At 42.0% G+C, this 24,028-nt stretch overlaps 1 protein-coding gene across 4 annotated transcripts in view; it reads left to right on the top strand.

The window, feature by feature from the left end:
* LOC113097264 (NACHT, LRR and PYD domains-containing protein 3-like) overlaps positions 1-24,028 on the top strand; it is a 61,031-nt gene that overhangs the window by 1,281 nt on the left and 35,722 nt on the right. For 2 of the 4 annotated variants that reach the window (XM_026262484.1, XM_026262488.1), the window contains exon 2: positions 22,375-22,431. In XM_026262484.1, the coding sequence (XP_026118269.1) occupies positions 22,395-22,431 (37 nt within the window). In that variant the 5' untranslated portion in view covers positions 22,375-22,394. Of the gene's footprint in view, positions 1-13,598; positions 13,969-22,374; positions 22,432-24,028 lie in introns of those variants that run through there. The other 2 variants (XM_026262487.1, XM_026262485.1) reach the window with 2 other exon arrangements.

Genomic DNA, 24,028 nt, shown 5'->3' with positions numbered 1-24,028 from the left:
TGTTATTCCTCTCATTCTGTTAGAAGTGAAAGAGATTTCAGAGCTGCTGTTCAACACAACACTAGAGGAAGCTGAAAGATCTACATGTATAATCTGAGTTGAGGGTTTCATCTTTCTTTCGTTGTTTAAGTGTTTTCTTAAGATGTGTCATTGATCAGTTCCTTCTTTTTTAATGCTTCACTGAAGCTATTTTGATGGTTTTATTTAAAGCTCTTCATGTGGTGATCAAACAGATGATCAAGTGTGTCTTTGTCAGTGAATCACAGAAAGCTGCAGATTCTGATATTGTTGTTCACATGCCGTGAAATCTGTTTCTCATTTTACTGTTCATTAGTGAGTCTGAGATTCTCAAAATGTATTTACATTTACATTATATTTACATTTAGTCATTTTGCAGACACTTTTATCCAAAGCGACTTACAATTGGGGGATACATAAAGTGATTCTTCTTAAGAGGCAAACAGACACAGGAAGTGCTCATAATACCATTTGAGCAATACTGTTTACAATTTAAGGCATTGTTCCAAACAAGTATAAACTAGAAAGAAGTAGTGTCGAAAGAGGTGAGTTTTCAGCTGTCTCTTGAAGATTGTCCGGGATTCAGCATTCAGGATAGGGGTGGGAAGATCATTCCACCAGCCAGGAATGGTGAAGGAGAATGTTCTGGAAAGTGATTTTGTGCCTCTCTGCGATGTGCAGCATGCTCCATTAGAGAGGGCCTGATCTTTCTGATGTTGTGCAGTGCAAATGTGCAAGATCAAGCAGTCTTAGCAATATACTTTGAGGGTCAACTGATCATCAAAGTTTACACCAAGATTTCTGACCAAAGTTGATGGGGTAATAGTAGAAGAACCTAGCTGGATGGTGAAATCATGCTGAGGAACCCCAGTGACCAGTTGATGTGCTTTGCATATGTCTCCTCCCTAGGACACCCTGAAAGACCTACAGTAAGATCTGATTCAAACCAGCGAAGTGAAATCCCTGTGATGCTCAGTGATGAGAGGGCAGACAGGAGGATCTGATGATTGACAGTGTCAAAAGCAGCAGATAGATCCAGCAGAATAATCATTTATTTTATCATGCTCTCTTCACTCTTTGAGAGAGAAACTTTCACTCAACAGTTTTGATGTAATACTGTTTCTGTATAATGAACTCAGACTCTTTTGAAATGAAACTGGCTAAATTTCTACATCATTCACTTATCCACTTCAGTTATCTGTGAGTGTAACACATCAGAGTTACAGAAATATATATACAGAAAACGTCTCGGTTACGTACGTAACCCTCGTTCCCTGATGGAGGGAACGGAGACGTTATGTCGACCGACAAATGGGGTCTCACTTGGGAGGCCAATCATCTCTGATTTTAAGAGAAAACGCCAATGAAATTGGCAAGTGGATTAACACACCTGAGCCACTCCCCGTGCCAACGGGTATAAATAGGGCGACAGGTGCATCCACTCATTAGGTTTTACGCTGAGGAGCCGAGAACGTGTCCCGGCAACAGCGAATGGTTCAAGGTTGTGGCATGGGGACATAACGTCTCCGTTCCCTCCATCAGGGAACGAGGGTTACGTACGTAACCGAGACGATCCCTATCTGTCGGTCACTACGAGTTATGTCGACCGACAAATGGGGTCCTATGGAAAACGCCATAACCTGAACCTCGTCACAACCTGAGGCGCTGCAATTGTTGACAAGCCTTGGCGTGCCACAAAAGCTACGCTTAAGGTCGTAACCTTCCCAAAGCCCCAGCGCAAATTCACTGACCTTGGTACCGAAGGGGCCAAAGGGTGAGTACATCGCTGCTGGAGAAGGCCATGCTGCTGTTCCGCCCACATAAAGTAAATGGAAGGGATTCCAACCTTCAGTGAAAGATTGCTTCAAATCTTCCCTATTTGTTCTTTCAGCTGGCAAGACAATGGGGAAGCGAGCCTTTAGGAAAGGTCGCTACGGAGACCACATCCTACCCGTAGGGAGGTGACATGTGGAAATACCGATATGGACTGGCCCAGGGGGCAGTACTACATATGGAAAGGGTCTCTGAGGCAGGTCCTACCTTGGAGTAGGGATGGAACGGCTGCCAGAAGAGACTGACAGAGCGATCTGTCAAGGGAAGACACGGGTTTGCCAAGAGGGAAACCTTACCGTGGAAGAATACACATATGGGATTACCCGTAGGGAACCCAGCCATATGGACACCTAGCCCAGTACAGGGGCTGACCGGCTCCGGGCATGCTAACGCCAGTACTGGGCCTGGCGACAGACTGCTCCGCCAAGTCTGAAGCCGAGGGTGCTGGAGGATGCTCGACCAGGGTACGCCAACCGGGGAACTCTACTGGGAGAAGAAGGCGCTCACATCCCCGTGTTAGGGGGAATGGCGCAGCAAGCGAGACACCCAGCCAGCCCTTCCCGCCAATTACCTGTTACCCAACACACGGGAGGAAACTGGCTCTACACGGAGATTGTAAAACCTCGCAAAGGTGTTAGGTGTCGCCCAGCCCGCAGCTCGACAAATGTCTGCCAGAGAGGCGCCGTGCGCCAACGCATAGGAGGAGGCCACACTCCGTGTGGAGTAGGCCCTCACCCCCAGGGGGCACGGCTCGCCTTGGGAATGGTAAGCCAAGGCGATGGCGTCCACTATCCAGTGGGCCAACCTCCGCTTAGAGACAGCCTTCCCCTTCTGCTGACCTCCAAAGCAGACCAGGAGCTGCTCAGAGCTTCTGAAGCTCTGGGTGCGGTCCACGTATATGCGAAGCGCTCTTACGGGACACAGCAACGACAAGGCTGGATCTGCCTCCTCCAGGGGCAGCGCTTGCAGGTTCACCACCTGGTCTCGGAAGGGAGTGGTGGGAACCTTGGGCACGTATCCAGGCCGGGGTCTCAGGACAACGTGAGAGTAGGCCGGCCCGAACACAAGGCACTCTTCACTTACCGAAAATGCTTGGAGGTCCCCGACCCTCTTGATGGAAGTGAGCGCGATCAGGAGCGCTGTCTTGAGAGACAGGAACTTCAGCTCAACCGAATCCAGCGGCTCAAAGGGACACAGCAACGACAAGGCTGGATCTGCCTCCTCCAGGGGCAGCGCTTGCAGGTTCACCACCTGGTCTCGGAAGGGAGTGGTGGGAACCTTGGGCACGTATCCAGGCCGGGGTCTCAGGACAACGTGAGAGTAGGCCGGCCCGAACACAAGGCACTCTTCACTTACCGAAAATGCTTGGAGGTCCCCGACCCTCTTGATGGAAGTGAGCGCGATCAGGAGCGCTGTCTTGAGAGACAGGAACTTCAGCTCAACCGAATCCAGCGGCTCAAAGGGACCCCTCTGAAGTCCCGCCAGGACAATAGAGAGGTCCCAGGAAGGAATCAAGGGTGTCCTAGGAGGATGTAACCTTCTGGCACCCCTCAGGAACCTAACGATCAGGTCATGCCTCCCCAGGGACCGGCCGTCCACTGCATCGTGATGTGCTGCAATGGCAGCCACATACACCTTCAGGGTGGAGGGTGACAGCCCACGCTCCAGCCTACCTTGCAGGAAAGAAAGCACGACTCTGACCGGGCATCTCCGGGGGTCTTCTCGGTGAGAAGAACACCAATTCGTGAACAGACTCCACTTCAGAGCATAGGCCTGCCTCGTAGAAGGGGCTCTAGCCTGAGTGATAGTGTCTACCACCGCTGGGGGCAGATCACTTAGGTCTGCCGCGTCCCGTCTAGAAGCCACACATGGAGGTTCCAGAGATCTGGACGCGGGTGCCAAATGGTGCCAAGCCCCTGAGAGAAAAGGTCTCTCCTCAGGGGGATGCGCCAGGGAGGGGCTGTCACGAGGAGCATGAGTTCCGAAAACCAGGTCCGGGTGGGCCAGTAAGGCGCAACCAACAGGACCTGTTCCTCGTCCTCCCTGACCTTGCACAGTGTCTGTGCGAGCAGGCTCACTGGGGGAAACGCATACTTGCGTAAAGCCCGAGGCCAGCTGTGTGCCAGTGCATCTGTGCCCAGGGGGGCCTGGGACAGGGAATAGTACAGCTGGCAGTGGGAGGACTCGTGGGAAGCAAACAGGTCTACCTGGGCTTCCCCGAATCGACTCCAGATAAGCTGGACCGTCTGGGGATGGAGTCGCCATTCCCCGGGGAAAGTGAGCTGTCGTGAGAGCGCGTCGGCTGCACGATTGAGCTCCCCTGGGATGTGGACAGCGCGCAGCGACTTGAGCCACGTCTGACTCCAGAGGAGGAGATGACGGGCGAGTTGAGACATGCGACGTGATCGTAAACCGCCTTGTCGGTTGATGTACGAAACAGCCGCAGTGTTGTCCGTGCGGACCAACACGTGCTTGTCCAGCACTAGCGGACGAAACCGTCGCAAAGCTAGATGCACTGCCAGCAACTCCAGGCAGTTGATGTGCCAAAGCAGTCGAGGTCCTGTCCAGGACCCTGAAGCTGCCTGCCCGTTGCATGTCGCGCCCCAGCCCGAGTTGGAGGCATCTGTTGTGACAACAACGTGCCGGGACACTTGTTCTAAGGGCACGCCGGCCCGTAGAAAAGCAAGGTCCGACCAAGGACTGAATAGGCGGCGACACATCAGTGTGATGGTGACACGATGTGTACCGCGGCGCCATGCCCATCTCGGGACTCGGGAGTGTAACCAGTGCTGAAGTGGTCTCATATGAAGCAACCCGAGCGGCGTGACTGCGGCTGCGGATGCCATATGCCCCAGGAGCCTCTGAAAGTGTTTCAGCGGTACCACTGTCCTGCCTCTGAAGGAACTCAGGCAGTTCAGCACTGAGTGGGCACGCTCGCTGGTGAGACGTGCCGTCATACTCACCGAGTCTAACTCCATACCGAGATAAGAGATTCTCTGCACAGGGGAGAGCTTGCTCTTCTCCCGGTTGACCTGAAGCCCCAACTGACTGAGGTGCCGAAGCACGAAGTCCCTGTGATCGCACAACTCTTCTCGGGACCGGGCCATAATGAGCCAGTCGTCGAGATAGTTGAGGATCCTGATGCCCACTTCCCAGAGTGGGGCAAGGGCGCCCTCCGCGACCTTCGTGAAGACACGGGGGGACAGGGAGAGCCCGAAGGGGAGGACCTTGTACTGCCATGCCTGACCCTCGAAAGCAAAGCGCAGGAACGGTCTGTGACGAGGGAGGATAGAGACATGAATGTACGCGTCTTTCAGGTCGATCGCTGCAAACCAGTCCTGGGGCTGGACGCATTTGATAATGCGTTTCTGCGTCAACATCCTGAACGAGAGCTTGTGTAGGGCCCGATTCAAGACTCGCAGATCCAGGATAGGTCGAAGGCCACTGCTTTTCTTGGGCACGAAGTAAGGGCTGTAAAACCCTGTCCTCATCTCGGCTGGAGGGACCGGCTCGATTGCATCCTTCGCCAGGAGGACAGCAATCTCCTCGCGCAAGACAGGGGCGTCCTGGACTGCCACCGAAGTCTCGAGCACGCCATTGAACTTGGGGGGTCGCCGGGCGAACTGAATCGCATAGCCGAGTCGAACCGTCCGGATGAGCCAGCGTGACGGGTTTGGCAGCACAAGCCACGCTCCCAGATACCGTACAAGTGGCACCAAAGGGACAGTCGACATACCCGCAGTGGTGCAGCGATGGGGAGTCGTGCCGGAAGGCCCAGAAGGCATTGCGTCCTGGGTCATCGCAACCACACTCCCCGTGTTCCCGGAGGAACTGGCCAGAGACGCGTGGAGAGGCGTTGCGTCTCCGAACCGTGACCTCTTGGCCGCTGGCGAAAGGGGGCGTCGTGGGTGAGAGTGAGGAAGCTGTGCGTCGCTCATTGTCAACCCACGAGCCTTGCAACTCAGATGGAAGGAGAATTTGCTCTTTTATTGAAAATGTGGGTACCACTGGCCGTTCAGCCAGTGGCGGAACAGAACAAAACAGAAACTGAAGATTCTCCACCCGGCCCTCCTCCGGGGGAAGGAGTGGCGCTGTCTTCGCCATCTCCTGAAGAGCAGTTCTCCGCATCTCCGAGTTGCCCGTGTCAGGGCCGCTTGGTCGACTTCTTCGAGGACTTCGCAGCCGGGAGTGACACGGGGGGCGCCGCTCTCCTGCGCGGGGCTCGACGCGCCGGCCTCGAAGAACTCTCAGCACAGGGCGGAGCTGGCGTAGAGGACGCAGGGGGGCGCCCACGGCGACGAGCAGGCTGAGGCGCTACCCGCGACGGAACGGTGGCAGCCAGAGAGACACGTCGGGGCAGGATGTGCTGAATGGCCTCAGTCTGCTTCTGTACCGCCGAGAACTGCTCGGCAAAGTCCTCCACAGTGTCACCGAACAGGCCTGCCTGGGAGATGGGGGCGTCGAGAAAGCGCGCTTTGTCCATGTCCCTCATCTCAGCCAGGTTCAGCCAGAGATGCCGCTCCTGGACCACCAGCGTGGACATCGCCTTCCCGAGGGACCGCGCCGTGACCTTCGTTGCCCGTAAGGCGAAGTCAGTCGCCGTGCGCAGCTCCTGCATCAACCCCGGGTCGGTACCACCCTCGTGCATGGCTTTGAGTGCCTTGGCTTGGTGTACCTGCAGGATAGCCATGGCATGCAGGGCAGAGGCAGCTTGGCCCGCAGCACTGTAAGCCTTGGCAGCGAGTGCGGTCGTCAGCTTACAGGCCTTGGACGGGAGACGCGGACGATTCCTCCAAGTGGCGGCGTTTTGTGGGCACAAGTGCACCGCAACCGCCCTCTCCACCTGGGGAACCTCTACGTACCCCCTGGCTGCCCCGCCATCGAGGGTGGTGAGGATGGAAGAGGGAGAAGAGCGGCTTCTGGCCGTGAAAGGGGCCGTCCACGACTTCGTCACCTCTTCATGCACCTCTGGGAAGAAAGGCACCGGAGCAGAACGAGGTTGTGAGCCGCGTCCCGCGCCGAGAAACCAATCATCCAGCCGTGAGGGCTCGGGACTGGGCGGTGTAGTCACCTCCAGTCCGATACTCACGGCTGCCCGGGCAAGCATGGCCGACAACTCCAAGTCCGATTCGGCAGCAGCGACAACACCCGAGGGGGGCAGCCCCGCCGAACCTTCATCCTCAGAGGTCGATAACCCATCCCCCGATGCAGCAATCGACATCTGGTCTTCGGGCGGCACACCGAAAGACACGCTGGGACCGCTATGAGACGGCCCAGCAGAATCAATCGGCAGCTGCACGGGACAGTCGCTGCGTGAGGAGTGAGAGGTCCGTGGGGCATGGCCCGGCGGAGAAGCTCTCACTGCGATCCTCAGATCTCCCAGAGCGCCAGCCGGCGGCCCTCTGCTCGAGCCAGAGAGACCGGGACGGGTGGCGACAGAGGGGTCTGCTGCACTCCCCTTGAGGAGTGAGAGACGCGATCGCAGCGCTGCCATGTTCATACGCCCACAGTAGACGCATGAATCATCCACGAGCGCAGCCTCAGCGTGTTGGACGCCCAGACACTGCAGACAACGCTCGTGACCGTCAACCGAAGACAGGAAACGACCGCATCTAGAAGGACATGGACGAAACGGCATCTTGAAAAAGACGCGAATCGTCCGTGATTTGCTCTTTTAGAACTGTCTCTTTTAGCCGAAGCGCCCAGGGGAATCGCCGTCTCGCAGGGACACTGCTGTAACGCGCCGTCACACCAACCAGGAACAGTTTAAGCAAAAACAAAGATGATGGCTTTGTAGTGATTTTCTTCATCGACTACTCGGCTCCGAAGCAAAAATCTAATGAGTGGATGCACCTGTCGCCCTATTTATACCCGTTGGCACGGGGAGTGGCTCAGGTGTGTTAATCCACTTGCCAATTTCATTGGCGTTTTCTCTTAAAATGAGAGATGATTGGCCTCCCAAGTGAGACCCCATTTGTCGGTCGACATAACTCGTAGTGACCGACAGATAGGGAATAAATAGTTCTCCTAGTTAATAAATGGCTGCTGAAATAGTATTCTTAAGTGAAATGAGTAGAGGCTTTGTCCGTCATGACTTTACAAGAGGATTCTCCCAAAAGTGGACAAACTGACTTCATCAGAGCCAGAAAGCCATTCCAGAGCCGGCAGCGACGGCAGACATTTCTTTTCCAGTGTCACAAGACTAGTACTGTCCACTAAAAAAGCAAGTAGGGTTATTTTTGATTTCAGGATGTTCAATCATTTTCAATACCATTGGCAAAATTACGACATACTGTATATTGCCATATAGATATTTTAATATTTAAATACATTTTTTGTCCATCCATTTTTTCAAGGCACTCATTATTTCAAGCTTTGACACATTCACTTTATATGATGGACAGATTTTATTATTTTAGCTTTTATTCACTTATAAATATTGATCAATTATCATAACAAAAATCTCAGTCTTAAAAATATGCTCATTCTGTGTATTTGTGTCTTGAACGCATCTAGTGTGTGCACACTACAGAGTGTTCGAGTAACACTGAATCAGTGAAGTTAATGAGATAATTCTGTGATTAACTGATGATTGAGCATTAGTGATGAACACCTGCTATTAGAATCACTGAAGGAAAGAGAAACACAAGAACTACAACTGACTTCAGCCACAGCCTTAGATGAAATCAACTGAAATAAAAGAAGACATCAAATCTCTCAAGATCTGATTAAACAACTCCTAAATTAGCTTCACCAGATTCACCTTACTAACCAGAATGACTTTATTTCTGTAAGATGTCTACAGAAGATGATCTTATTGAGAGTTAAATAGGTTTAGGTGTTTTTTCACTACCGTGATGGAGATCAGTGTTAACTTTAGTTGGGCTCTTGAACCGTGATGTTTCAACACTAAGTTGTTTTTGTTTTTTGCCTGTTGTAACAATGTGTCTTTGGAACTTGTTATAGCAAAAAAAAAAAATCTGGTATTGTTGTTTATAGAATGATAAGAACAAACATTATCTTATTTCTGATCCAATCCTGTGTCCATTCTTTTAAAGGAACACCGCTGAGACATTAGTTAGGAAAGACTTAAAGGTCCCGTTCTTCGTGATCCCATGTTTTAAACTTTAGTTAGTGTGTAATGTTGTTGTTAGAGTATAAATAATATCTGTAAAATTCTAAAGCTCAAAGTTCAATGCCAAGCGAGATATTTTATTTAACAGGATACGCCTATATTGAACGACCCGTTTTTTTTTTTTTTTTTTCTTTTTTTTTTTATTAATGCTCAAACACTTAGTAACATGCCTTCAAACACAATAACCTCAAAACAATAGGTGACAAATACCAACGAAAAACAAAAACCACAAAAAAAAAAACAATACAAGATAATAAATAAAATAAATTAATAAATAAATCAAAGAACATATAAATAACATAAACCAGAGGGGGGAAATTATACAAGGTTAAATAAAGCATTTTTTGACTTTAGAATTACTTTTTGTTTTTTTTATGCCCATCAAAGATAAAATGTAAGAATTATAGTCAACCAGAAAAATTGACAGTATTGGGTTCTTACCCAAAAATTTACACTTACAATAAAACACTTACACTTACACTTACAATAAAAAATCCAAGTACAATAAAAAGATTAACGATATATTGAAAACAAAAGTTAGAGTTATAATAAAATAATATCAAAAGTATTGATAGAAATTCTAGCATTTGTTTTATCTGAGAGATAGGTACATAACGCATTCCAAAATGATTTAACACAAACACATTCACAAAAAAGATGTACAATGGTCTCTTCTAAATCTCAGAAAGTACATTTATTTTTCAATATTTTGCATATACTTATTGAGTACACTATTACAAGGGTAGCATCTATATGATATTTTAAATGTGACTGCTTTTATTTTGTTTGTTAATAAATATTTTTGTGGAAGAGACCAAGCGGCACTCCAATTAACATTGTATAATACCATCCATTTAAAAGAAGATGCTGGAATAGATTTTCTGTTGATATGATTTTCTATTTATATGGGGTATAAATAGAAACAGGATTAAAGTTTTGCTCTCCTTTCAATAGAGTTTTTATACCACTAGGAATGGCATTAAATACAGTGTTATATTCTGTTAATGAAGCCCCAAAATCTAATTTCCTGTAAAATTGTGAAAAGGAATATAGCTGACCATTATCATCAATAAACTGAGTAACAGTGTATACGTTATTTAAATACCATCTCTCAGAAAATAATGATTTATTTCCTTAAACAATATTCTGATTATTCCAAATAAAACAACGGTGAGGTGAAAAATTGTGTTTGTAAACCAGTAACCACGACATTAAAGCCTGTTGGTGAAATTTAGCTAATTTAATGGGTAATTTACCAAGTGAGAAGGGGCACTGTAACAAAAATTCAATGCCTCCAATTTTCTTAAATAAAATTAGGAAATGTGTTCCATATAGATTCACTTTTTTTAATGAATCTTTTCAACCAATTTACTTTTAATACATGGTTAAAGAGGGTGAAGTCAACAACTTCAAGACCTCTATCACTAATTTTATTTCTTAGAACCTCCTTTTTAACTTTGTGAGATTTGTTTTTCCATATGAAATTATATAATAATTTGTCCAAAAAGAAAAATGATGACTTAGGACAATCCATTACAGATAAGAGAAAGGAAACTCTTGATAGACCCTCTGCCTTTGACAATAAGACTCGACCAGTGAGAGACAAATCTCTTGCTAGCCAAGAATTAAACTTCTTTCAAATCATGTCTTTAATAGGATTGAGATTTAGTTCTGATGTTTGAATTTAAAGATATTGTTACACCCAAATAATAAATTACATCTTTAAGCTGAATTCCACAAATTGCTGTTTTATCAATATTTTGTAATGACAATATCTCACATTTTGAAATATTAAGACATAGGCCAGACACTTGAGAAAAATCTTTTATGATCTCCATTGCTTTACGAACCTCTGATTGATCTTTTAAGAAAAGCGTGGTATCATCTGCATATTGGGAGATTTTTATTTCTTTATCATTGATTCTAATACCTTTAACCTGTTAACTGTCACTCACGTCTTTTGAAGATAGACTTGAATGTGCATGATACAAACTTAAATTTTCATAATTCATGACTGAAAACATTTTGTAACATGATTTTGATGTGCCATTTACATGATAATGCAATGTCTGATTTTAAAATGGGTTTTGAAGGATGAATTTTGAGATTTTATGTTTTCAAGTGATATATAACTTCTGATGATTTCTAAAATGTGATAGAGAAAAAGGCAACGAGGAAGTCTTTTTTTTAAAACAAAGGTCAAAGCTCCTTTTGTAATGTAGATTTCTGAGGGTTCACTCTTGTCATAAATTCATCTATTACTTTTCCTACATAATTTTTTACAAAAAATATTGGTAAAAATATATATTTGGGAGTCTTAGACCTTTCCAACGATATATAGTTTGTCAAGATTAGATTAGATTTAATTGTAATATAGTATAGTCAACGTAGGCGTCCCGTATACGGGACGGGGTGACATTTAACAGGTTAAACACATTATTTTGGTTTACCATTAAATATAAATTTTGAGTAACTAACAGAAAGAGAAAGGGGGAGACTGGACACCCCTGTCTTATTCCTCTGTAGATCGAAAATTTTGGTGTTGTTCCAGATATAAGTTTAACACAACTTTTTCCTCTTACATACAAAGTTTTTACTGCATTAATAAAATAATTATTAAAATCAAAGTAATGTAACACACTAAAAATGAAGTTGTGGCTAACAGTATTGAAGGCTTTTTGGAAATCTAAAAACATAATTAGAGATGGATCTGAAACTAAATCACGATAATCAATCAAATCAAGAACTAATCTTATATTATTTGATACAGTATGTGACGGCCCTTTATAAATCCAGATTGGCACTCATCAATTAAGTCATCCAGGCCATATTTAAGACGTATTGCCAAAATAGAAGCCAAAATTGTATAGTCATTATTTAATAATGTGATTGGTCGCCAATTATCATTCAAAAGAGTATCTTTATGAGATTTTAGTATTAAACTAATAACACCGTCTCTCATTGACGGTGGAAGGCATATATTGACAAATGATTCTTCATAAACTGCGAGTAAAAATGTAGATAAATGGTCACGAAAAGTTTTATATAATTCTGAAGACAACCCATCACTCCCCGGTGATTTATTGTTTTTTAAGTTATTAATGGCTTCTTTAACTTCTTCCAATGATATTTTTTTAGAACATATGGAATTGAAGTCATTACTAACAGATCTCTCTAAAGTAACAGAATTTAGAATAGAAAAAGGTCAACGACACTGGAGTCACTTTTGTATAAATTACTAAAAAAATCTGTAATATGAGATGAAATTATATTATTATCCTCACAAACAACACCATCAATTTTCATTTTCCTAACCGTATTGTCCTCAACTTTTCTTTTTTCAAGATTAAAGAAGTATTTACTATTTTTTTCTCCCATTTCTAACCACAGTTTTCTTGACCTGATAAAAGCTTCCTTGGCTTTTTCTTCATATATTTTGTCAAGTTTATTTTGGAGTTTATTTAAAGAGACCTGATCTTCTAAAGTGAAAGTGCCTTTCTCTATTAAATTATTAAGTGCAGCTGAAATATCAAGTAAATCTGCCTTCCTTTTGATAGCTAATCTTTTACCATAAGACCTAACAGCACATCCTATTTCAAATTGTAAAAGTTCCCATTGTTTACCAAACATACCACTATTAATTGCAGAGTTCCAATGCTTATGAATAAGTCTTTCTATGATTGATTTCAAGTCATCATAATTTAGTAACGAACTATTGAGTTTCCAGTATCCTCCACTAATTCTATTATCCTTACGTCCTGATAATGAAATTTTAAGTCTAATAACTTTATGGTATGTTAGAGCAGCAGGCAATATAGATGTATCTATTATAAACTGCTCTAAGTCTGAAGAAACCAACCAAAGGTCAGTGCGGGATTGTAGTGAGAAATTTTTGTTGCTCCAAGTAAATTGCTTTGTTAAAGGGTTTTTTACCCTCCAAATATAAATTAAATCAAGACTATAACTTAAACGTAAGAGGTCACTAGACTGTTTGCTCTAGGAGGAAATCGATCTATGGAACTATTCATGACCAAATTAAAGTCACCACCTATAATAAATTTTGCATTAGTGTTGCTTCTCATGGTAGAATTTACATAATTTTGAATTTCACCTAATAACAAAGTGTTTGCATCTTTTGAACAATACCCATAAACATTAACAATAATGAATTTACAGTTATTCATATCAATCAGTAATATTAACCAATGACCTTCAGAGTCTGCTTTGCTCCAAACACATTTTCTATGGAAAGTACGTGCCAAAATTGCCACTCCACCCGAGTGACTGGAACCGTGAGCCAACCACATCTCACCTCCCCATTGGTTTTTCCAAAAATGTAAATCCTCAGGGCACGAATGAGTTTCTTGAATGAAAATTAAATCACTTTCGAGTTCTTTTTAGCTTTTCTTTTAACCAAGTTCCTCAGACCTCTGGCATTAATAGAACCTAACTTGAACACCAAAAAAAACGGTGAATTCAATCAAATAATAAAAAAGTACTTTTAGAGAGAGAGAGAGAAACAAAAGCTCTGCTTTTCTCCTTCTAAATCCGAAATTAGAGGCAAACAGCCATATTAATTGTATACTAAATCGCAAATAAAAGTGCTTATCTTCACAACAGTCATCCTTAAGTTTGCTTTAAGTGAACAGGACTCAGGTAGTATCCATTTTTTTCTGGAACGACTTCTCTGCCGTCAACGTATGCTTTGGCTCCGACAAAATAAGCCTTTTTTCCCTCATTGCGTGCTTTTTGTACGTAAGGCCAAAGCAATGCACGGGACGCTTTTTCTTCTTTTGTCAGGTCTTCTCCAAAATGTAGTTTGCGTTCTTTAAGATAGTCGCTGTTTTTTGCACTCTTCCAGATGGAGTCTCTCACCCAGCGCAGCGCAAAAAGGATGATAACAGCCCTCGCTCGACCCGACACCGGCCTGCCCAATCTATGAGCTACATCCACCGCTTCACTCATCTTTGTCACGAGTTCAGGTGCCACTCCCTTGCATATCTCTGTCACCTTGACCTTTACGTTTTCATTTTCTGCCTCTGAAACTCCGTATAATCGTAAAAACCACCTCCGTTTGTAGCGCTCTGCATCAATAATTCTGTTTTCCAACTGAGATACAGCTCTTGCTTGCTCAGTAATTTTGGCTGTTAGTTCGATTTTAGATTTTTGCAAATCCACAATTTCAGCTTTGACAAAAAGGAGGGATGATTTGAACTCTTCAATGGTGTTAGAATTAGTTTTAATAATTTATTCAAGGGAGTCAGCTCTCTTGATGTTCTCTTGTAGCTTAAGTAACGAGAGATCACCTTTAGATTTCTTTGATGCTGGGCTATTTGACGGCGTTTCGGGGAGAGGTTTTCACGATCCACCAAAGTCAAGTTCTTTTGAAGAACCTCTCATCTTGTTAGATACCGCAGGGTATGAGTGGTCCAAAAGTTTCTGAGGATCTCTCTTTTGCTTTGTATTTACGTCACTCATTTAGCTTTGTATCATTAGCAATGTCGGTTCTACAGATACAAATTAGTTTTTTCTTTTAAAGTTTTTAAGTTGTATTTCACTTAAAGAATTTAAGCATTACTACTGATAAGCACTTAAACAAACTAATAATCCGTCTATTTACACATTTTGAAGGAGTAATGGCCAATGCCTTTACAGAGAAAATTATTATGCGTGTGTTGTCGGCACCATCTTGTCGGAAGCCTCCCTGAACGACCCGTTTGGACTACATCCCTCTAGTTCCTGCAGTAATGACGTCACTAAAACAGTTTTTTGACTAACCTCCGCCCACATGAATTCACAAACAGGTGGCGTGAAGAAGAGGAAGAGCTGTGTTTGTGTTTGTCGCCATGTCGTTGAAACGCTGTTATTTTCATCTCGGAGTCCAATCATCTTTGTTTTGGCTTCCCAGGGACGCTGTTTTGGAGATGAGTGGTTACAATTTATGTTTAACCCGGTTCCCGAAAATTATAATCTACATGTAAAACTATGTGCAGCACATTTTGCTGAAGACAGCTTCCTCAAACTCAATCAGTTTAATGCCAGATTCACACAAAGATTATTCTTGAAAGATGGAGCAGTTCCCTCTTTGTCTGGAGAAGGCGTTGTTTATGGACCATAACCGATATGTGTTTTTAATTAAGTTGGTGCGTTTCTTTAACTTATTACTAGTGCTGTCAAAATTAGCGCGTTAACGCATTCGATTAATTTTAAATATTTAACGCGTTAAAAAAAAATAACGCAATTAACGCGGTTGCAGTTTTTTTTATTTCCAGTTGTGGCCTATGTGTGTTCAACGTGCAAAGAAATATGGATAAGACCAAGGAAGGACTTTTAGACGGAAAGTTTCAGTATAAAACTCTGCCGGATTACTCTTCAGTCTGCCACAAGAAACATTACTCTTCATTCAGTCTGCCACAAGAAACAGCAACATTAAAATCATGAACTCAAATGTCATTGTTTTAAAAAAAAACAAAAAAAAACAATGACTGTAACAGTGCGTAAATCAGACCTTTCTGTAACGCTAACGTTAATAAGCTTAGACGAAAATAACGAAATAATTGTGTAGCGGAGTATTTTTTGTACACAGTGCCGCGAACTGTCAATCACTCCTGTACGCGTGCATCACTGTCCTCCTCAGCTGCAGCAACTTGCGCTCTCTCTCTTCATCAAGCTTTAAAACAAAAAGGGTACAAAAAGATCATATTGTCTTTGTGCATAGGCTATAGATTAATTAGATAAATGAATATCTAAATTTGTGCCTTGCCTTCTACGGTATTTTTTTAGAACTTAGAAAAAAGATGCTGCAGCCAATGAACAGCCAGCGGGGGCTGCAGGACGACTCAACCTCCGCAGACAGTTTTTAATGTTTATCAGACAATAAATACTCAAGATTTTGCTTTAGTATAACTCACAACGAGTTTCACATACCTTCTCCGGCCATGTTGAGTTGTTGACACTTAACAGTGGGAAAAGCGACACATGCGCTATTCACTTGTATAACTTAAGGGTGAATGGGTAATGTAGTTTCTGCTCTGGGTGGGATGAATTAGGAAGCTTGCATTGTGAAGGGCGCTCTGAAAAGCGGCAGTGCAGGTAAAAGATTAAAACCTCTATTAAAACAGATGTCCAAATGAGCGTACCGGTACGCTACAAGCACGTTCTGGGCGCACGGAGAGGTGGCGGTACGCTCAAGAGCTATATTTGGAAGTGGCGGTACTGAGTACTGGTGCGTACTGGCCCACTTAAAGCACTGGCAATGACTATACTTTGGAATTTTTTTGCAGTCCACTTAGAATTCAACATGGAAATCATTTTTGTTTTTTATTGGCATTGATTGTTTTGAAATTCAAATGGTACTTACATGCCTGTGTTTTTATTTCTGTAATAAATATGGCTTTCAAGCCAACAGTTAATTTGGAGGATATTGATGGTTTATTGCAGGTATGTTGTTTACATGAGAAAATCTGTGTTACAAGTTAAACAAAAATTCCAATAAACAATCATATTTTGAATTTAAATAGTTTCTTTGTCTTGAGTTTACATTAATTATTTACATTTTACATTTACATATCCAAAAAGTTTCAGTCTTTTATTTGCGATTAATCGCGATTAATTTTAAAAAATTGTGCGATTAATTAGTTAATTTTTTTTAATCGATTGACAGCACTACTTATTACACAAAGGGCAACGCTGTTTAGCTTTTTTAACTAGATGTTAGGGCTGTGCAAAAAAAACTAATGCGATTTTCATGCGCATCTCGTTAGTAAAAACACTCCTGTGATTATAAGTACATCTCCACACTTGCTTCTCAAAACTAGTCCAATCGCGCGTTTCCAGGAGGGCAGTGTGCGCTCAGCTGCTGTTGAATCACAACACAGGAACCGCTGGCCCAATCAGAACTCATTACGTATTTCTGAAGGAGGGACTTTATAGAACAATGAAGTCATCAGCCCGTTTTTATGACAGTGAAAACAGCGGTAAACAGATAGGTGAATTATGTGAAAAATACTGTGTTTTTTTTACACGCGAAACATGAACACGTCGCTCATTTAAAATTTTTTAAAAAACTGTTGTAATTTAGACAGACACATCAAGAATTCTGCTCGTTAACAGCAGCTGTTGATTAGTGTCTGAATTCACTCATTAGTTTTCATTCTCTCTGTTAGGTGGACTATATTAGTAAACTCATGTAGGGAATAGTGAATGAGGGTGTAGGCTGTGATTTGAAACAGTGTATTTTTTTGTATTATGAGTACATTACTAATTAATTATGAATATATTTAAAACACACAAGCAATATACTATAAATGTATTATTTTTGAGTAAAAATATGCCAATTTCCCCAAATACTGAATGTAAGTATTGCAATTGTATAAAGAACTGGATGCTTACACATCAAGTCACCTTTATTTATAAAGCTCTTTAAACAAAATACATTGCGTCAAAGCAACTGAACAACATTAATTAGGAAAAACAGTGTGTCAATAATGCAAAATGATAGTTAAAGGCAGTTCATCATTGAATTCAGTGATGTCATCTCTGTTTAGTTAAATAGTATCTGTGCATTTATTTACAATCAGTAATGTAACGGTTATGTTGTCATTGCTTTGCTCTCTAACTGAATGCAATGTTATAATAGGCCCAGAAAGACCTATTTAATAATAACATTAAATAGTGAATAACAACTCTGGGGTAAATATGGGATTTAAATCCTGCCATGATTCAAAACTGAAAATACAGTTCTGAAAGGTTGAAACTAAGTGTTCGAAAACTCAAAATCTTACAAAAAAAAGTTTCGCACGTTCGAAAAATAAGATTTGCAAGCTTGCAAAATGTAAAAAAAATAAAAATATCTCTGCAAACATTATGTTGTTTTTGAGATTTCCTTCTTTAGAACTGCAACATTTTTTTACGATGTTGCGCAAAGAATTTTTCAGAGTTTCAAATTTGTCAGTGTTCTCCCACTGTATTAGATTGTTTTCCAGGTTTGAAACCTCGTAAATGGTGATCTGAAAACTGGTGTGCAAATGTGTGAAAACAAGTTTTGAAACTCTGAAAACAGAGCTTTGCAGGCTTGCAAAGTGGTAAAAAAATTAAATCTCTTCAAACATAATTTTGTTTTTGAGTTTTCCTTCTTCAGAAGTGCAACACTCTTTTTAATGGTGTTGTGCAATCATTTTTTCAGGGTTTCGAATTTGTCACTGTTCTCCCAGTGTATAGTTTGTTTTCAAGATTTGAAACTTTGTAAATAGTGATCTGAAAACTGGTGTGCAAATAGGTGAAAAAAAGTTTTGAAACTCTGAAAATAGAGGTTCGAAAGGGCGAAACTTATTACATTACATTACATTTGCACTCCTATGCAGACTATTTTTTTCAGAGCCGAGTTTACAACACCCACTTTGCGGAGATACGTTCACACAGTTGTGGGTTTGCGACTCACGTGATTTGTGGCAGTGTTGTCACGCAGCTCTGCTCTGAAACTCTGAAACTCAGACTGAGCGAAAATGAAGCTTCGCAACCTCGTAACTAAAAAAAAAAAAAGCCTGGAGGGAGGGCCTTCTGCTCTTGGCCAATGCTTTGCTGTCTGCTGACGTACAGTCCAATCACAAGTCGTATTTACCTGAAAGGTGGGATTGAGCCTGCTCCGCCAATGACAAAAGCGCACAGGATACGCAAAATAAACGGACCTAAAATTTAAAATAAGGTTACCAACTTGTCGCTGGAATTCACCATACAATTGCCAGCAGCCACTAAGTTAACACTGATAGTGCGGCGGTGCATCAGTATACACACTTTCCTCACCTGGCGACTCACTTTCCTCAACTCAGTTTCTTTTTCGGGGTGCGGGCTGGTAGTACTGGCACCTGGTTACTGGCTACTCAAGAATTAATGTTCAATGAATATAAAAATGTAAAACATTTTTTTTTTCATGGCTTAAATTATAAGGACATTCTAAATGTATTTATTAATTCTGCAAGCTTCATTGCGAAGTGAATGCTTTTGGACTCTTAGGACGTGTTTTTGTTGGGTTTTTGTCGGTGACTCAAAATGTAAGCATCCTCTCTCAATCCGTCACAAACAGCGTATGAGGACAATGGAAGCAATAAAAAACAACAAATATACACGTTCTATAACAAGTTTCAGTTAGCTTACACGTAAAGCTTTTAAATAATATAATAAAGAAATACAGATAACAGATAGAATAGAAACATTACAGAGCAAGCTAGTGTTAGATGTCTTTTTTTTGCCTTTGTTAATACTAAAAGAAAACCAATAGAATACAAAAGATTAGAAAGCTTAATATTATTCTTTTTTTTTTTAAGAATAGTGAGTGTTAGAGTTAGAGGCTCAAATACATTTGGAAAAGATCGGTTTTAAGCTGTATATATATATATATATATATATATATATATATATATATATATATAGTCGCGGGCTGAAGAATCACACGGCAGGCTGTGGTGAAAGTTTAAAGCCCCGGAGGGTGTATTTATTGGTGGTTGTGTTTGTAAAGGTGCCAGGGGTGTCCGGTGCTCGTCCTCGGTGCTGCGTGATCCTGTTCTCCGGCCGGCTGAATGCAAGGAGAATCGGTGTTAGGTGCTCAAGTGGCGGGCTGGTCTGTCACTCGCTTTCTGGAGCGGTAAGAGACACACCATTAGCTGGCTTTCTGCTGGAGAACTTTCTCACCCGTGTCTTCTCGGGTGCAGCTTTTGTAGTCGTCCTCTGAGCGGTTTCAGCTGGGACCGATCAGCGCGCGGTGATTGTGTGCAGGTGGATCTCCTCTGCCAGGGTGACGCTGATCGGAGCCCGGGACACGGCTCATATATATATATATATATATATATATATATATATATATATATATATATATATAGCCTACTACTTATATAATATATGAAAATACAGATTATAATTCAGGTTTATTTTTTATTATTTTTTACAAAATATAGATTTTAAAATGTCTCAATACATATAGCCTATAGTGATTACAGAAAAAAGTTAACCATGCATTCATAAATTTGTAATAGGCAATTATTTATAATTTTACTGAAATATTTTAATAAAAGTAAAACATACACTGTACACCTTTCTGAATATTTAAATATAATATCTAAATATTATTTTGGATGCATGAGGAATGCGTGAGGAAAGTGAGTCGCCAGGTGAGGAAAGTGTGTATACTGATGCACCGCCGGACTATCAGTGGTAAACTCAGTGGCTACTGGCAATTGTATGGTGAATTCCAGCGACAAGTTGGTAACCTTATTTTAGAACTAGACCGCAAGCCATCCGGGACCGTCTTGTGGCCAGAAATCTGCGCATCCTCTGTTTGCGTATCCTGTTCGCTTTTGTCATTGGCGGAGCAGTCGGTCAATCCCACCTTTCAGGTAAATACGACTTGTGATTGGACTGTACGTCAGCAGACAGCAAAGCATTGGCCAAGAGCAGAAGGCCCTCCCTCCAGGCTTTTTTTTTTTTTAGTTACGAGGTTGCGAAGCTTCATTTTCGCTCAGTCTGAGTTTCAGAGTTTCAGAGCAGAGCTGCGTGACAACACTGCCACAAATCACGTGAGTCGCAAACCCACAACTGTGTGAACGTATCTCCGCAAAGTGGGTGTTGTAAACTCGGCTCTGAAAAAAATAGTCTGCATAGGAGTGCAAATGTAATGTAATGTAATAAGTTTCGCCCTTTCGAACCTCTATTTTCAGAGTTTCAAAACTTTTTTTCACCTATTTGCACACCAGTTTTCAGATCACTATTTACAAAGTTTCAAATCTTGAAAACAAACTATACACTGGGAGAACAGTGACAAATTCGAAACCCTGAAAAAATGATTGCACAACACCATTAAAAAGAGTGTTGCACTTCTGAAGAAGGAAAACTCAAAAACAAAATTATGTTTGAAGAGATTTAATTTTTTTTACCACTTTGCAAGCCTGCAAAGCTCTGTTTTCAGAGTTTCAAAACTTGTTTTCACACATTTGCACACCAGTTTTCAGATCACCATTTACGAGGTTTCAAACCTGGAAAACAATCTAATACAGTGGGAGAACACTGACAAATTTGAAACTCTGAAAAATTCTTTGCGCAACATCGTAAAAAAATGTTGCAGTTCTAAAGAAGGAAATCTCAAAAACAACATAATGTTTGCAGAGATATTTTTATTTTTTTTACATTTTGCAAGCTTGCAAATCTTATTTTTCGAACGTGCAAAACTTTTTTTTGTAAGATTTTGAGTTTTCGAACACTTAGTTTCAACCTTTCAGAACTGTATTTTCAGTTTTGAATCATGGCAGGATTTAAATCCCATAGGTAAAAAGCTTAGTAGTCTATATCCCGTTTTCCCCTTCTCCCAAAAGAGCTTATACTATTTTGTCTGATATGTGAATTATTTATTGGCTTATTTATTTATTAATGCAGCAAATGCTTTAAAAACAGCTTTGAAAATACTTTTGTTGCATTCCAGAAGAACTTTTCTCTATACATTTTACGGTAGCTTGAATGCAAAACAAAATAAATTTGTTGTATTCCCATTAGTAAAATGGCTATAAATTAATTTTTTTTAGTTCAAACCGATCTGAAGTGCACAGTACAGACTCAATGATGGTGGAGTAGAACTGTTTCAGCAGCTCCTGTGGCAGGTTAAACTTCCTCAGCTGGCGAAGGAAGTACAACCTCTGCTGGGCCTTTTTCACAATGGAGTCAATGTGAATTTCCCACTTCAGGTCCTGAGAGATAGTGGTGCCCAGGAACCTGAATGACTCCACTGCAGTCACAGTGCTGTTCATGATGGTGAGTGGGGGGAGTGCAGGGGGGTCTCTCCTGAAGTTCACGATCATCTGCACTGTTTTGAGCGTGTTCAGCTCCAGGATGTTGAGAGTGCACCAGACAGCCAGCTGCTCAACCTCTTGTCTGTAAGCAGACTTGTCACCGTCCTGGATGAGGCCGATGACTGTAGTGTCGTCTGCAAACTTCAGGAGCTTGACAGAGGGGTCTTTAGAGGTGCAGTCGTTGGTGTACAAGAAAGTGTTTACATGAAGGCTTTTTAGTCCAAGTAAGCTATCAATCTGTATACAAACAGATTATTTGGTTGCATGTAAATGTAGCCAGTGTGCAAGGACCTTTAAATTAAATGAGATGATCAAGCATTAGTGATGAACTCCCGTTAATAATTAATTAAATTACAAATTGGTAATACAAAAAACCCAATATTACTTGTTTCTTTAAATATAGTGAATAAGACCTCCACAGAGAGCTGTTTAATAACTATTAATATTTTATAATTGGTGCTATATTTTATTTACTTGTTTTTTTTTTCAAATTGTTCATTATCTATTTTTGGAAAGTGTCAGGGCAGCTTTAAAACCCTTTTTCTTCCTTTCCAACAGCAGTGAGTCTGTGAAGGACGATGGCATCTGGTGAGGAACAGCTGAAACACAACCAAGGTAATGAAGAACAGACCACCAGTAATGTTAAAATTCACAGGTGAAAAATACTTTAAGTATACTTACATTATGGAAGTGTACTATTTTCAACACTAATTTTGAACTTCATATACTTAAAATAATTTTTTAGTACTTCTTAAGATAATCTTGAAAACATCTAAGTGTACTCAACTGTGTTATTTTGGGACACCATGAATATAAACTTTTGACCACTGAATATGTGCTTTAAACATATTTCCTCTGTTAAAAGACAAACAAACAAACAAAACCCCCAATGATCTGACAACACAGAGTAAGAAACCACGCCCATCCCCAACACAACCCCGCCCACATCCGAATGTGACGTCAGAAGCCAAACTGTAATTTATTTCTGTGATGTTCCGCTGTATTTTCAGCATCATTCCTCCAGTCTTCAGTGTCACATGATCTTCAGAAATCAGAATAATATGATGATTTACTGCTCAAGAAACATTTCTGATTATTATCAATGCTAAACACAGTTGAATTTATTATTCTTTGATGAATATAAAGAGCCAAAGATCGGCATTTATCTGAAATAAAATGTTTTTGTAACATTATACACAATACCATTCAAAAGCTTGGAAAACAGTTATTTTAAATGGTAGAAATATTTCAGAATTTGACTGTTTTTGCTGTACTTTGGAACAAATAAATGCAGGCTTGGTGAGCAGAAGAGATTTCTTTAAAAAGCATTTTGACTGGTAGTGTTTAACAAAAGAACTGTTCCAAATATGATTAATTTGTGCGCAGCTAAATGATCAGATAAACAGTTCTTGATATGCAGTACCTGTGACGGTGGATTAAGGAAAGTCTGGAAGCAGATGCGAGTTAACAATTTTAATGTGATGAGATGACTACAAATACACAAACAAACAAAGATGCTGAGCAGACGACACTCCGTGGTGGTGGTGAGGAGGTGAGGAGGTGAGGAATCCTGATAATGGCGGAGAGAAGGTGAGTAATCCGGATGATGACGGTGTGTAGGCAGCAGGAGAGGATGGCACAGGAACTGCGGGGAATAGAGCCAATGGTAAGCGTCCGTTGCTGAGTGAACGTGCAGAGAGTGGATGAGGTTTAAGGGAAAACACAGACATCCAAACGCGTACAACACTAAAGCCAGACGAACAGGGTAACCACATCAAACAAGTAACAACGATCTCACAAACACAAGACGTGAGACAAGCCAATATATAGTGGATGAGTATTGAGTGGCAGCTCTTGCTGATGACAATTAACGGAGACGCCCACAAGCTAATCGGTGCAGACGCGAAACACACAGATTTCAAAACAATGTGCAAACACCCCGAGATCACGGTTTACCAACAGTGACAGTACCCCCCCCCCTCTAAGAACTCCTCCTGGAGTTCCCAGAAGGGCCTACCTGCTGATTGTAGTCATCAATAAGGGAGTGATCCAATATGTCCCTAGCAGGTACCCAACTCCTCTCCTCCGGACCGTAACCTTCCCAGTCCACCAGATACTGGAATCCTCGTCCCCTCCGTCTCGAGTCCAGAATACGATTAATCGAATATGTCGGTTCCCCATCTACAAGACGCGGCGGCGGGGGAACCGGAGT

Source organism: Carassius auratus, unplaced genomic scaffold (assembly GCF_003368295.1).
Source record: "Carassius auratus strain Wakin unplaced genomic scaffold, ASM336829v1 scaf_tig00216164, whole genome shotgun sequence".
Lineage (NCBI taxonomy): Eukaryota > Metazoa > Chordata > Actinopteri > Cypriniformes > Cyprinidae > Carassius > Carassius auratus.
The sequence above is the reverse complement of the archived record's forward strand: the minus strand, read 5'-3'. Positions and strand labels throughout refer to the sequence as shown.